We start from the raw sequence: 14,380 nt of genomic DNA, 5'->3' as shown, positions 1-14,380 counted from the left end.
CCTTCAAGAACAATGAAGATGAAAAAATTAATGGGGAAGACGAGCTCCGACAAGTTGATAGCGACTACTAATTGCTGACTAACTTATCATTTTCTACGTAAAGTAGTGCGTTGTTAATTGTTAATGCACTGATTAAATTACCTATTTTGAATTTCAAATTGTACCTGATAAGTTAAACTATTTTGAGTTCCATATTGTAATTGATTAATTTGACTACTTTGAGTTTCATATTGTACCTGAAGAAATAAAATAAATTTTAGTTTTTTTAGATAAATTACAGAGTCTCTTCATTTGATGGAAAATAGCGAGATTGCCGCAAATTCATCAATATATGCAGCGGAAGAATTGAGAACGAATGAGGATACTGTTCGTATACAAGACGTTTATTACGCATCTCACTTGTTCCATATACATCCAAATTCCGTCCGAATGACGTCCAATGTCTATCCAATGGAACGAGAAAGGTACGAGTATGGGATCTCGGCGAAGCGGACATTAACCATACGTAAAAGACGTCCAAGGAATGTAAACTTGGAAATATGGTATGTTCAAAGTACATCTCAGACGTCTCAAAATGACGTGTTTGGAACGTCTCTGAAACGGCACTGTGTTATCTGGGATTACGTGTACCAGTGTACCTGTAGAATTTCGTGAAATTTTCTAAAGAATTTTGCAAGCTTATCACGATGACATTGTTTCCGGTCATTTAGGCATCAAACGGCCTCTCCACAAAATTTGCCGTCAATTCTTTTGGCCGAAAATGAATCTTGACAAAACTCACTGCGGGAGCTGTCAAGGAGGAAAAGGTGTCCGAGAAAGACCTCCGGGATTCCTAGGGCCATTCCCTCTATCTCACAAGGGTAAAAAAAAATTTTTATTGTTGCAGTGGATTACCCGACTAAATGGGTTTAGCTGAAAGCTATGGCAACCGGCAAAGCAGATGATGTCGCTGAATTCTTCGTTAACAAAATTTTTTTACGCCATGGAGCTCCAGAAAAAATTATCACCGACCGAGGAAAATGCTTCGCTGCTGAGTTAACTCAAGCAGTGGTCAAAAAGTTACACACCAACCACAAAACGACATCCAGTTATCATCCTCAAGCAAACGGGGCTGTGGAAAGAATGAATCATGCGTTAGCAGCAATGCTTTCCATGTACGTTAGTACTGACTAGCGTGATTGGAATGAGACCCTACAGTACGTGTGCTTCGCGTACAACACATCCAGGTAAGAATCCACAGGATATTCTCCATTTTTTCTCCTCTATGGACGCGAGCCAAAATTACCAATCGATTTGGAGCTTGTCGCAGAGCTGAATCCCTTATTGACAGAAGATTTTGCTACAGCAGATTACGCAGATCGCCTATTAACCGAATTATCGACTGCTAGAGAAATGGTAAACTCTAGAATGGAAGAGGTGAAAAAAAAAACAAAAAGAGAGGTACGACTCACATCATCGGGATTTATCCTTCAAATCAGAAGATTTAGTGCTAGTGTACAAGCCATTCGGATTCGGGGAGTGGGAAAATCCGAAAAACTCCATCATCAATGGTTGGGACCTTTCGAAGTGTTGAGAAAAACCACTCCGGTGAATTATAATGTCATATCAGCAACATGACGAGGGAAAACGGATATTGTGCACGTCATTTGTATGAAGCCATTCTTTGAAGCTTCAAATTAATGGCAGCTCCCACAATAAACCGCTCTTAACCATTTGTAAGAGGCCGATGAAGAAGAACAAAAGGAAGATCAAGAAATTGAATCACAAGATGTACCTGTAGTTACCAGCCCTCAAGCGGTAGTAGACGACGAAGAGACAGGTAGCCGACGACAATAGCACCAACCGTTTCAACCGAAGTAGCACCAGCTCAAATGCCCATCCGTAACAGAAGACCACCTGCGAGGTACCTAACTTGCTTGGTATCATTCCTGATGCTCCTGGTTACAGTCTTCAATCCACTAATGGTTATGGCACTGATCCTGAGAGAAAACACAATTTTTAAAGAACATGTAGATGTCACTTTCAGTTAATCAGCATAGACAATCGTGCTGACCTCGATTTAGGGCCGGCTGGGGCTGCAATAGCTTACTTACAACAGAAAATTCTCCAACAGCAAGCAGTGGCAGACAAGTATAAGCACCAACCCACATAGCACACTTCTACCGGTGGATGTCCGCTTCATGTCCGAAGATCCGCTAGACATCCTGTCCTTTTTGGGTAGTCACAGGGATGTCCGTCGCTTACAACATGGTCGCAGACTACTCGTCGATCCTTAGCGACGAATCGCACCGTCACTTTTTCTAATGAGGAAAGTCGATTCTTATCGACTAGTCTATAAGAGTCGACTTGTCCATTATAGTGTGCCTTTTTGATAGCTAGTTTGTAATGATTATTGTAGGCCTATTAAATCGTTTGAATCTAGGGTTTAAATATAAAAACGTTTGCAGAATACATTTATTTTAAATTCTTGTGTGTATTGTTGATGAACGCTTGATTTTAAAGTTAAATTTAAAAAAGGTGATACTCTCACTTGATGCTGGACTAGTGATGCGTAGGATAAATTTACAAAAATGGTACAGGAATATACATAACTGAAGTTTTATTTAATTAGAAATGTAAACAGTATTTGTAAATATATATTTCGATCTAATTTAATCTAGATTACGCGAAAAATTGTTCGCTTACCAATGGACAATGTGGTAATCGACTCCTATCGACTAGTGGATGCTTTCGGCTTCGAATCGATTTATTATTAATTTTAATTTTAATAACTCCAAATTATGTTTATGAGAACTAAATCAATGAATATAACGTAAATTTTATTTCCTTGTATAAATGGTTGATTGATAAATTAATTAAAAAGATTTATTAAAAGATAACCTAGCCCTAAGTTTCATATACCTTTGTAAAAACCGCGTAAAAAATGGCCGCCGTCATGCTCGTTGAGGATTGGTCAATACACATTTACAAATTAAACATAAAAAACACGTTATAAAATCTTTTTTTCGCATCAAAGCATTCTTCGTGAAACAAGGATCACGAAAATATAAATATTTACTATGTTTATTAGTGTTAAATGGGCAAACGAAGAGCCCAAAGTCTCGGTGTGCAAGCTTGTCTCCCCCCCCCCTCTAATAATGTAAAAAATTTTATAGTTAATAACTCCTACAATTTAAGTCAGAAAGTTTTTATTTTTACGGGAATCGAAAGATCTCGTTGAGCTCTTTCGATTTCTGTAAAATTTAATATCGAATATTTATAAGGAAAAAAATCTTTGAACATGAAAAACTTTTTCGGTTTTTCGATCTAGACTATAACTGGACCTAGCCGAAAAAACGGAAAATAAAATTCTTGTTCGAAATTATTTCCATTCATATTTTTCGCATTAAATTTTACAGAAATCGAAAGAGCTCAACGGGATTGCGGTCATTGGATACGTTTCAGTCGGCGACGCGGGAGATTCGCGTTCAAAGCTTCTGTGCGTTGATAGTATTCAGAGCAAATCTAACTAATGAATATAATTAAATAAACTTTGAGATACATAATATTTAAAATTTTGAAAAGAGTATTTATATATGATTAATGATTATTAAATTCGTAAACAATTACACGGTTTTCATGAACGGAATAATTTTGTAAACAGTTCTCTCATCCGAGTCTAAAACGCGGATCTCCCGCATCGCCGACGGAAACGTATCCAATAAGCCACTAAAAATTTACTACTAGACAGCTAGCATACTGATAAAAATATTTTAGTGTTTCCATATGCTACCCGATTACCCGACCCGATAATGACAAAAACGAGTAATGGAAAGACTCTATTTGGAATTGCAAAAATTGTTCTACTTAGCCGGGGGGTAGGGGAGTCTACCGATAATGCAGTCTACACTTTTTTTCAGACATTTAATACCTAGGGCAAAAAAAAAGTGTCTGGACTGACATTACCCAACCCCCTTATGATGATTTTGCGCCAAAACCACCTTACCTCTCCTTAAAAAGGTAAACTATTAATATTTTCTACCCACAGATGGCTTTTTCAAAATGAATCGGTGTTAAACTTTTTGTGCAGGATACTGTACATCGAAAGACCAAAAGTGGCAGCTGGCTCAAGAAGCGCGGCGCTCGGTAACGCAGCGGGAAATTGACAGTCTCTTTGAGTCTACGACAAGACGAATTAAAGATGTTATACAGGCCAAAGGAGGCCATACAAAGTACTGATTCAATCCTTTGCCGTTGTTTGATTACTCTGTGTGTTAACTTGCCGGTATTAGAAATAAAGTTTAATTTCATTTTGTAAAAGAATTTCCTTTCAATTTTCCCGGGCTTTAAAGAGCTATGTAGGGATGATAAAGCGAGGGGGGAAAAATGGAAACGTGGAACTTACAAGCGTGCACTGAACAAAGGTTCAGAGGGTGGTAGTGAGAGTACGCCAGAGGGAGAACACCGCACCGATTCCCTTAAAATTAATTCGGGGAATTCATTTCATAAGATAGGAATTTCTAGCACCGAGAGGAATGAGATCCCCATCAATGCCAACAAACGGCATGCAAATTGTTAAAGCCTTTTGTATACAATTAAAGAAATAAAAACACCATTTTCCCCATAAGAGAGCATGTAAGAAACACCCAAGTAGCACAGTTCATCTGCTGGATGTCGTTGGAATAACTGAACATCTGATTTACATCCAAGTCAACAATGGACGTTATCTAGACGTAGGTTTGAGACATCTCTCGGAGCGACAGGTATGTTGTTTGAACGTAAATCTTAGATCGAAAAAAGGATAAGAAAACTACATAATAAAAAAACGCCCTATAGATATTGCCTGGATATAGCTTTCGACCACCTATTTTTTTCAGTGATGATGAGCATAAGCAACCCTTTGTATGTGCTCTAGAAAGTTATTCACAATAAGTAAATTTTTTAATGTATTTCTTTAGCAGTAATAACTATGAATTTTAATTTTTTATAACAAAGGAAAATAAAAAATAATTGGTTAGATTGCTCTACCAAGCAAAACTAATTTATAAGTTATCATAGTGCTCACATGTATTACATCGATCCTTTAATACATGTTTACTTGGTTTCTTATAGAAATTACGGCAAAGTTTTCGTCGGCAGAACCATTAATGGGTATTTTTGAAGCTTTAAATTTTATAAATGGAACTGGAAGAGTCAAAAGAGAAGTAGACAATTCATTTTCACTCACTAACCCCAAAAGTCTTAATTTACCTTTTTTAGCTTCCCTTAACGATTCTTTCTAGACAATGGTCACTAGGTTGTGGGAAATGGATCCGTTGATTCCTCCTGGTATATTGCCAAGGGGTGAACTTGTCGTGAAATTAGCACATTTAGTTTCTAAAGTATTTTCTTCTAATCAACAGTTGACCAGCTGGTTTCCTGTGACTTGAAGCCAGCGCCCTGCACGTTTGTCATACGTTCAAAAGACCGCTTTTTGTTTCCTAAGTAGTACATACTTTTTCCATGGCAAAATCAGGAATCTTGCATCTTCTCACGCTCAAGGGCATTGGCTTCTATCTGCACTCTGGAGTTTGCCAACCTCGGAAGTCAGTATATAGATATGTTTCTTTTCTAGCCACATGGAACACGAATGCCCAACAAAACGGGTGATTTGGGGAAGAGTAGAAAAGACACCATAATAAACTGAAACAGCGGAGAGAGGGCTCATTTGATAATCACAATCATCCCAGTGAGTTTTAGGAAACCTTTCAGCTAAGAAACCGTACAATTACAAATAGGTATGATGAGGAATGGTAGGATAATGTAATTTGAAATCATATTAAGGATAATTTTGTAAATGAAGAGATTAAAATTGCTAATACAAAGTTTCTAACAGAGTGCTCTGGTAAGCGGAATTTTTATGGTAAGGTTTTAAAATGTTTCAAGGACGTAAACCGACGCTCCTGTCGTGTGGGTAAGATTGATGATTCTGGCATCGGAATGTAATAGAATGTAACGAAATTGTGGGTAAACGAATAAATTAATTTGGAGTAGAAGTAATTGTGGGTGAAGGACTCATGAAATTCGGAGTAGTTTCTTTTTCACAAGGGATGTTTTCTTGTTCTTATTCCGATTGAAAGTTAGTCTCCGGGGTTCCAGGAAGAGTTTCAAGTTCATCTGCGGTTTCTTGTAAGAATTCTTCCACCTTATTTTCAATTCTCGCATCTAAAAAGTCGACGCCTGGTTCGTCCTTCTAGATCATTGACTCAAAAAGAGGTTTTTCAAAAAACACACCACCCTGAGGGTTGCAAAAATGACCCGACCTGTTACGTGCCTCGAAGCGTAATACCATAAGGCATTTTAAAAAAAGGTCAAGACTTACCCATTTTATTTTTGTGCAGGATACTGTACAGTATACTGCACAAAATCTGAACCCCGATTTAAATTTTGAAAGCCACCTATTGGCAGGGTAACGGGTTTTTGTTTGTTTTTCTTTAAGAGGTAGGGTCGACGGGGTAATGGATACGACAGGGCAGAGTGGGGTAAGTATAGACCTTTTTTTTGTATGCCTTATGGTATTACGTTTTAAGGCAAGTAATAGTTTGGGTCATTTTGCAACCCCCCAGGGTGGTGTGTTTTTTTTTGCGATTGTTGGAAACGTGAGGCTTGGCTGTAAAATATTGCTTTTAAGATTTTAGCTTAACTTCCAACTGCCTGTGCATGATTCCGTCGATACCGATGGGGTCTGTGTATAGCTTCCGATTGTGATGCTGGAAATTGGTGTTGGATTCCTGATGAAGTGTGCCTAATTGTTGGTTGATTTATTATCATTTCTGCGTTCATAAGAAAAACTTTTATTATCAATGTTTGCTTTTTTTATTACATATTATTAGAATAATAATAATTCCCCAATTTTTGGTGGAAATTATATAAACAATTCTCAGATTATGCCAACGAAAAATAGAACACGCCAGTTAATTTGCAAGTCCTTGTACGGGATCGAACACTAAAATCCTGCATTACAGTCAGAATCGCTACAAATTCGACACATTGACGTTATGAAATGGATATCCATTGCATATCCTTGATTAGACATGCAAAGAAAAACATAAAACGAAAACCCTTCAACTGGGATCGAACCCTAGTTCTCTCGTACTATCTATTGGGAATCAGCTGCTTTTGCAACTCAGCTATTCTGATACATTTTATACATTAAGCTTACTGTCGCGCCAACTTTTTAAAAACATTAACCTAGAAAAACTATTCTCACCGAGGGTTGCAAGTGGGTTATTAACTTATTATAGTTGTTGTTTATTCTTAAGGATTATTAACTTATTACACACAATAATCTCTGAGTATACTTTTATCTATGAGCATACATGCTATGATTTAAAACTTATATTATATTAATTCATGTGATGTATAAGAATATATCTTACTTAGAGTATTTATTGATAAATCAAAAACTCTTATTAAACTTGTATTACTAACATAATTACATGCAATATGTTTGTTTGAATTAGATGAAAGAAATGAATACAATTTTCATAAGTGGCAAACAAAGTTATTATATCCGAATTCCAATGGATGAAAAAACAAGTCCGTTTTTGAAGGTCCATTTTTGGACATCAATAGGACATCTAAATTGTAACGGGCTATCCAAGGCCAATTTTCGTCCCCGCGGAACAACACATGGGCGCTCGTTTAGGATGATACTAAGGACGTTCAAAATTTTACGTCATCCAACCGTCAACCGAACATCCCAACCGTATCGAAAAACGGCAGACGCAGCTGGCAGCCACGAACGTCCATAGGATGTCTCCAGGACGAGCAATGTTAGTGTGGTACACTTGTCAAGCCGAATAATTACGGTTCTAGGCTCGTAAGTGACGGCTTTAGTAAATGTCCCAACAAAACACACAAATATGAGTCACGGAGAACAATTTATTCCAGGTGACTAGAAACACGTAGTAGCAGGAAAAACGTTCACAAATCGCGAAGAGTAGCCGGCGAGAGATATCTGATAGCCGGATCCGAAGTTAACTGCCGACATTTCTGACGGACAGGTGAATCCTGGCTATCTATCGACATGCAATCTACCGAGCAGCATAAGAGATAAGGGTCATACGCGTAACATTCGGCCCTTCCTGACACGAAGTTCGCATAAACAAAGGAAAACAAAACAAAAAGAAAAATGAATAGAAAACATCCAACTTGCATAAAACAAAAAAAACAAAAAAAAAAACAAAGAACTTCGAAACGTCCCACTTTTCCCACCCCTTCAAAATACTACTCCCTCCCTCGGCTCACGGCTCTAAAATTACCAGCCCCCTCTCAAAAGAAAAAAAAAATAACACTAAATCGTTGTCGATTATACACACACACATAAAATGAACAAAAACAGGCACCACAAAAAAAGAGACAGTGCAAAAGAAAAAAAAACGATAGTGAAAGAAGTGCGTGTCCGGTCATGTGTGGTAGTGCCCCATCCACACCTACTGTCTTGTTTGTCGCCCAGTTCTCGTCACGCTCAAAGGCGTAACTACTGGTGTGGTTTCCGGTAGCTTATCCTCCAATTCGGATGACGCTACATCGCTCGATGAAGACGAAGATGACGAAGAGCGTCTACCGCCACGTCTTCCGACTCATCCCATTCAAGATCCGATCGGCTATGAAAGCGTCGAATCTGACAGACATGGGCGCTAGAACGGCGATTCAAATTTTTCTTCCGGAGCGCGGGGAGATCTTCCACCAAGTATGTTGTCGGCCACAGCTTCTTTACCACTTGGAACGGTCCGATAAACTTCGGCAACAACTTTTTTGAAAGGTTCTGTTTATGGAGCTTTCGTCGAACAAGGACAAGACCAACCGGGAGGAGCTCAGTCTCCACTTTCCTTCATCGATTGACGCGTTCTTTTGCTACGCGCTGCTCCCTAAAGATCCGCCAACTCGCTGCCATCCTTAACTCCTTGACACGTGACACAAAATGGGCATGTGATTCTTTTTCTTCATCCGGCCACGGAAACAGGTTCTCGATATAGAGGACGGGAACGACCATGCACTAGCTCAAATTGAGTTACTTCGGTCGTGGCTTGTCAAGCGCTATTAATGATGAAGGCTGCCGCAGACAGATTCAAATCCCAGTCATCATGGGTCGTATTAATAAAAGCACAAAAAGCCAGCGTCAAACTTCGGTTCATCCGTTCAACTAGCCCATTGGTATCCGGATGCTCTCCAGTCGCAAACAAGTGGTCTATATTCCATTTTTCTGTCCACTCAGAAAACATCTTCGAGGTGAATGCCGTGGCCTGAACAATTATTAGGCGCTGTGGTGTTCTATGACGGAAGATAATATTTTGCTCCAAGAAGGCGGCGGCAAATTTGGACGATGTATATCCTGAACAGGCTGTACCTCGATTCACTTCGTTAAATATTCGATGGCAACGATGATATGGCGATACACGGTAGAAGTACACTTAAAGGGGCCTAAATGGTCGACACCGATGAGACGAAATAGGGATGACGGGGACTAGATGGGGTGGAGCTTACCAATCACGTGAACAGTGGCATGTTTGTGTTTTTGACAAAAAAGACAAGATTGTACAAATACCTTTACACTCCTGCCCAGCCGTTGCCACCAAAATCTACTCGTCTTAACCCTAAATAAAGTTGTTGGTATTTCCTGATGTCCGGATGAGGGAAAATCATGACACAATTCAAGGACCTTACGACGGAGGATGGAGGGGCAACTAAAAGAAAATTTCTATCCGCGTGACTATTTTTTATTTATATCAGACTCCAGATCACAAATCATTGAGACATATTGTTTTGTGAATTCAAAAAGAAGAAAATTGGTCGGAGTTGGCCGTTTTGTTGATGCAAGAGGGCGAGCTCATTTGATGCAAAGTCCGTTTCAGGCATAGTTAAGGCAACGCAGACAAGATCTTGAGGATTTCATTAGCATAGCGGTTCGCTAATGTGAATGGATTTGGGAATTCATTAGCGAACCGCTTCGCTAATAGAACATTTAGGGGACTTTTAATAGCGAAGTGATTCGCTATTCAAAATGTAGGGTGATCTCCAGTAGCGAACTACTTCACTAATGGCAGCATGATGGCGCGAGTAAGTTGACTACTGGGCCAAGTGGTTAGCGAACTACTTCGCTATTGTGAGAAGCTACCTGCCTGGCCGAGTGGCTAGTAGCGAGTTAGTTCGCTATTCAGACTGGGCAGACGGCTTTTAGTAGCGAACCGATTCGCTAATCAAAATTCTCCTATATAACAACTAGCTAACCGAATTTCTAATTTAAACTATTTTCATTCGCTAACATAGCGAAACAAGGGAACCCGCCAGGCCACTTTCCTAAGCGTAATTTAACTGTTTAACTGTTTAAAATTGCCGGTTAACCTTGGTTAATCGCAATTTTTGTAAATGGTTAAACCGGTTAAGTCGTTTCACCCGGTTAACCATGGTTAACCAGTCAAGATCGGTTAAACGCACACCTCTGCACCAAAGTGAGCAAACTAGAGGAGAAATGTTCTAGCAGACGACAAAAGGGCCATTCCACGAGTGAATGAGTGATTGTCGCTGATGTCCTTAGTCTCCTTACTAGTAGTAGCGATTATAGTTTGTGATTAAGAAAAAGAAAGGTGAATCGGCATGTCGGAAGTTTTTTTTATCTAGTGGCATGTCGGAAGGTTTTTCTATCTAAAAATTCCTCTTGCAACACTACAGTTAAACCTTATTTCCGACGAAGTGTTATAACGAAAATAATTGACATCCATTATGGATAGCAATGCCTGCAGTAATTTCACTGTTCAAACTTTGTCCAAACGAGACGGTAAAGATCAAGATCCGGATTACAACGAGGCTGCTGCTCCAGATAGGAAACGATTAAAGCATTTGGAAGAAAATGGTATTTATTTATGAGCATGTGAGACATAATGACTCAACCTCATTGTCTGAATGTTTGACTTAGTCAACTTTCTCTCTAACATTTTTATTTCTTAGCAAAAACACAATTAGGAGAACGTGTGAAACATATATTGACAAATCATTTTGAATCAGAAGGGAGCAGACAACATGCTGAAATTGTAGAAATTGACAAATCTATTTCTAGAGTGCAACAAAAGTTGCAAATATTAAGGTACATTGCCAATCGGTCATTTTTCTCCCCAAAAACTTTGGTGAGTTGAGATTTTCTTATCCATTACCTGTAATTTGGCCTATCTATTACCTATCTATTTGTCATTTTCTAAGCAAATTAGTGGCACATCTTTGACATCTCAGAGTACTATTCACCCAACCTTGAAAAATATGCTTGGTAAAAGACCAACCAAAACATTGTTTGAATGTTCAAATATTCCTCCATCAGTTGAACCAGCTGAAGAACTAACAAGAACTCAGGGGAATCTTCCCACTAGTGAAAGCATTAAAGTTCCCAGATACATTCCTCCAAAACTTCCTGAAAGAATTGTTGCAACTCCAGTTCGTGGGGAGCTTCACTGTATGAAGAAAAAACTCATCATAGGAAATATATCCAGATGGATTCCCGTTTCTGAAAGAGACGACACGGCAAGCCATAAATGGATGGTAACGTATTTACTATATTTCGCTAGAATTTCAGTATAGTTTTTCCTAATATTATAGTTATGCCTAAAAACTTCTTCGCTATTACGAATTTTTTGTCAGGCGTTTGCGCATAGAATGGCTGGCTTGTATGGGTTTTATTTTTAATTGTTTTTGTATTTTACCTCCTGGAAAACCCAGTAGTACCATGCGCCAATGCCTGATGAAATGGAATCTGAAATACGTATCGGTGAAGAGGCTTGCAGGCATGCATTTGTCTTTTTTTAACGTAGTAATTTCTCAGGTTTATGTCCGAGGTCCTAAGGAAGAACCAAATGTATCATCTTTTATAAGCCAAGTCATTTTTTTCCTTCATCCTAGTTATGCACCGCATGATACGATACATGTACTGTAAGTGATTTTTACAAGTAGTGAAGTCGATGTATAAGATTATTTATTTACATTTTGTTGTAGGTCACATCCGTTTCATGTAACGCGACGTGGATGGGGTGAATTCCCTCTGCGTATACAAGTGCATTTCCAGAATCCGCTTTGCAAGCCAGTAAATATTATTCACAATCTCAAACTTGATCGGAGTTACACTGGACTACAAACATTAGGAGCCGAAACAATTGTGGATGTAATGATTTTTGATTCGAAAATTGATCGTTCGTCTTTCTCAGCCATAGTTGAAGATACCTCTAACGACGACAAAAAAATAGAAAAGTCCGCATCGAAATCGGAAACCCTTGAAAACGAAGAATGGGTTAATGTCCGGACATACGATCCAAACAAGCCCTTCGGTAGTCCTCCTCAGTATTCAGATGCGGCTAATGCCGACACGCCCCGATATAGTCAGCCATCTGAAATCAGTACCCGTAGCACCGAATGTGACAACAAAGAAATTGGCTGCCCGTTAGTGAAGAGCAATGGTTTTTTGAAAGTTGACGCATTAACCGACATGCCGAACAAACCTCCACAAAAGGAAATAGCTCAAGCATGGGATTACAACATTGTTGATCGAGAGCACGATTACTTTATAACTGGAAATGAAACACGTAGAGAAAATGAAACCACAACAATTGACAGTAGTTCATTGGTGTTACCAAAGCCGGAAAGAAACGCTGAGGAATTCAGCAAACAATTTCCTAGTTTAGCATCAACTTCTTGTTTAGCAACGCAAACGGACAAATTTTCAGTATCACTTGATGCTGCGGTTAAACCTGTTTTGGTTCGTTGTTTAAACAAAAATGGAAAAACTTTCAAACTCCCATTGGCCCTACTTCGAAATGCTTTTGTTTTACAACCGTATCGTCTCGCTAAAGCTGGGGAGTCTTTACTGCGATCTTCCAATTCCTCAATAACTACCGACTTGCCTGCTGATATTGTTCAACCAGTCCTTGGAAAAGTTGTCTCTGCGACACCAAGATCTCAAATAATCACAAAATTTGATCCAAGTCGGAGAGACAGAATTGGCCTCGAAGCGAAATTCAACAATGAAAGAAAGAGTTGTGATGCGTTTTTTGACCAAATTTGCACGTCAACGTGGAGCAGCGTTAGAGATTGTCTTCGTGTCTTGGCTCGAAATCTTAGCTTGATCAGTCCTAAGGCTGAAGATCCTGTTTATCGTTCTCTGCACCCTTATACATCGCCATCATTAGAAATCTTCGTTTCTTGGAGTAAAGTGTTTTACTTGTTTTTATGTTATTTATTCAACTTTTTACAATTAACGGTTTTATTTTGAAATAGATGTCGGGAAACGAAGAAGTGCTGAATGGACGCGGGCCAAACTTATACGTCGAACACTATTAAAATGCAGCTTTGCAAGTGGTGAAAATACTTGGACCACGAAGGTCATAATGAACTGGTGCAGAAGACAAGGGTATTCTCCCATGTGTTGCTGGTCACAGACTTCAAGCAATTCCACCAAATGCCAATCTCTTGTCTACCCAGCATTGTCACCCCATGAGGTCGTCACTCTCACCAAGACTCAATTCGACAATTCACAATTGTCGTCCGAAGATGAAGTAACTGTCGAAGTAGAATCTTTGATAGAGCTTGATGATGCTTCTTCCTCTACAACGCAGTTCCCCAAAGCTTCGTTTTCGTTAAATGATCCTGATCCGCGTTTGACATCATGGATTGTAGATTCCATTGAAAAACATGGATTTAAACTGGGATCCGATTTGTGCGAAGATTTTCTCATTCCGTTGTCGCGTGTGCTATTGTCTCATATTTGGAGAGGAATGGCCGAAGATTTACTACGACGATCTCTAAGTCAATCTTGGCAACGAACTAGGGGTGCCGTACCAGATGAGATATCATTGATTGATACCTATACCGCAATCAGTCACCGTCCGCAATTTGATATCCTAACTAACGTTGGTTTGGCGACGGTGGACTCCAACGATCATGAGCCAAACCTGGTGACGTAGTTTCAACTGTGCACATTTGCTCCTTTACTCAATGTGAAAATAAAGCAAAGAAAATTAAATTTTCTACTCAACTTTCAGACTGAAATTTATTTTTGCGTCGACTAAAGTACCACGTTTGTTTGTTCCGCCTCCTCCCCCCCTCCTTTTAAATATTATTCAACCGCCCTAATGTGTTGTGGCGGGAGGGGGTAATGAATAACGGAAGTGTACAAGAGAAAGAAATAAGCCTAGACTAAAATCGATAACTGCTGTGATCGAAGAAGTGACAAGCTAGTTATATAATTTCTTAGGTTCCGTTATATTCTTAAAGAAACTATATGTACTTCAAAACTTGTAGCGCGATGGAGGATTAGGTTTTACTTTTTTAATTTTTGCCACACTATGGAATGGAAGGAGAGCGTTTCTTGTATATGATAAAT

At 39.1% G+C, this 14,380-nt stretch overlaps 1 protein-coding gene across 2 annotated transcripts; it reads left to right on the top strand.

Moving 5' to 3' along the window:
• Positions 1-10,482: 10,482 nt before the first annotated feature.
• LOC116923529 (YEATS domain-containing protein 2) lies at positions 10,483-14,032 on the top strand. Of its 2 annotated transcripts, XM_032930022.2 has the most exons (6): positions 10,483-10,873; positions 10,969-11,144; positions 11,218-11,550; positions 11,831-11,937; positions 12,001-13,205; positions 13,276-14,032. In XM_032930022.2, the coding sequence occupies exons 1-6, from the start codon at positions 10,744-10,746 to the stop codon at positions 13,959-13,961; spliced, it is 2,637 nt and encodes an 878-aa protein (XP_032785913.2). In that variant the 5' UTR covers positions 10,483-10,743; the 3' UTR covers positions 13,962-14,032. The 2 variants fall into 2 exon arrangements, with proteins under 2 accessions (XP_032785913.2, XP_032785915.2); XM_032930024.2 differs by lacking the exon at positions 10,483-10,873 and having other exon boundaries at positions 11,004-11,144; positions 11,226-11,550.
• The last annotated feature ends 348 nt before the right edge of the window (positions 14,033-14,380 follow it).

The sequence above is a fragment of the Daphnia magna genome, linkage group LG5, assembly GCF_020631705.1.
Source record: "Daphnia magna isolate NIES linkage group LG5, ASM2063170v1.1, whole genome shotgun sequence".
Lineage (NCBI taxonomy): Eukaryota > Metazoa > Arthropoda > Branchiopoda > Diplostraca > Daphniidae > Daphnia > Daphnia magna.
This window is presented reverse-complemented; position numbering and strand designations above follow the sequence as displayed.

Coding starts and splice junctions, on each gene's coding strand:
- LOC116923529 (XM_032930022.2), top strand. CDS start 10,744: ATGGATAGCAATGCCTGCAGTAATTTCACTGTTCAAACTTTGTCCAAA. Junction 11,551..11,830: donor CGGCAAGCCATAAATGGATG/GTAACGTATTTA, acceptor GTAATTTCTCAG/GTTTATGTCCGAGGTCCTAA. Junction 11,938..12,000: donor CATGATACGATACATGTACT/GTAAGTGATTTT, acceptor ATTTTGTTGTAG/GTCACATCCGTTTCATGTAA.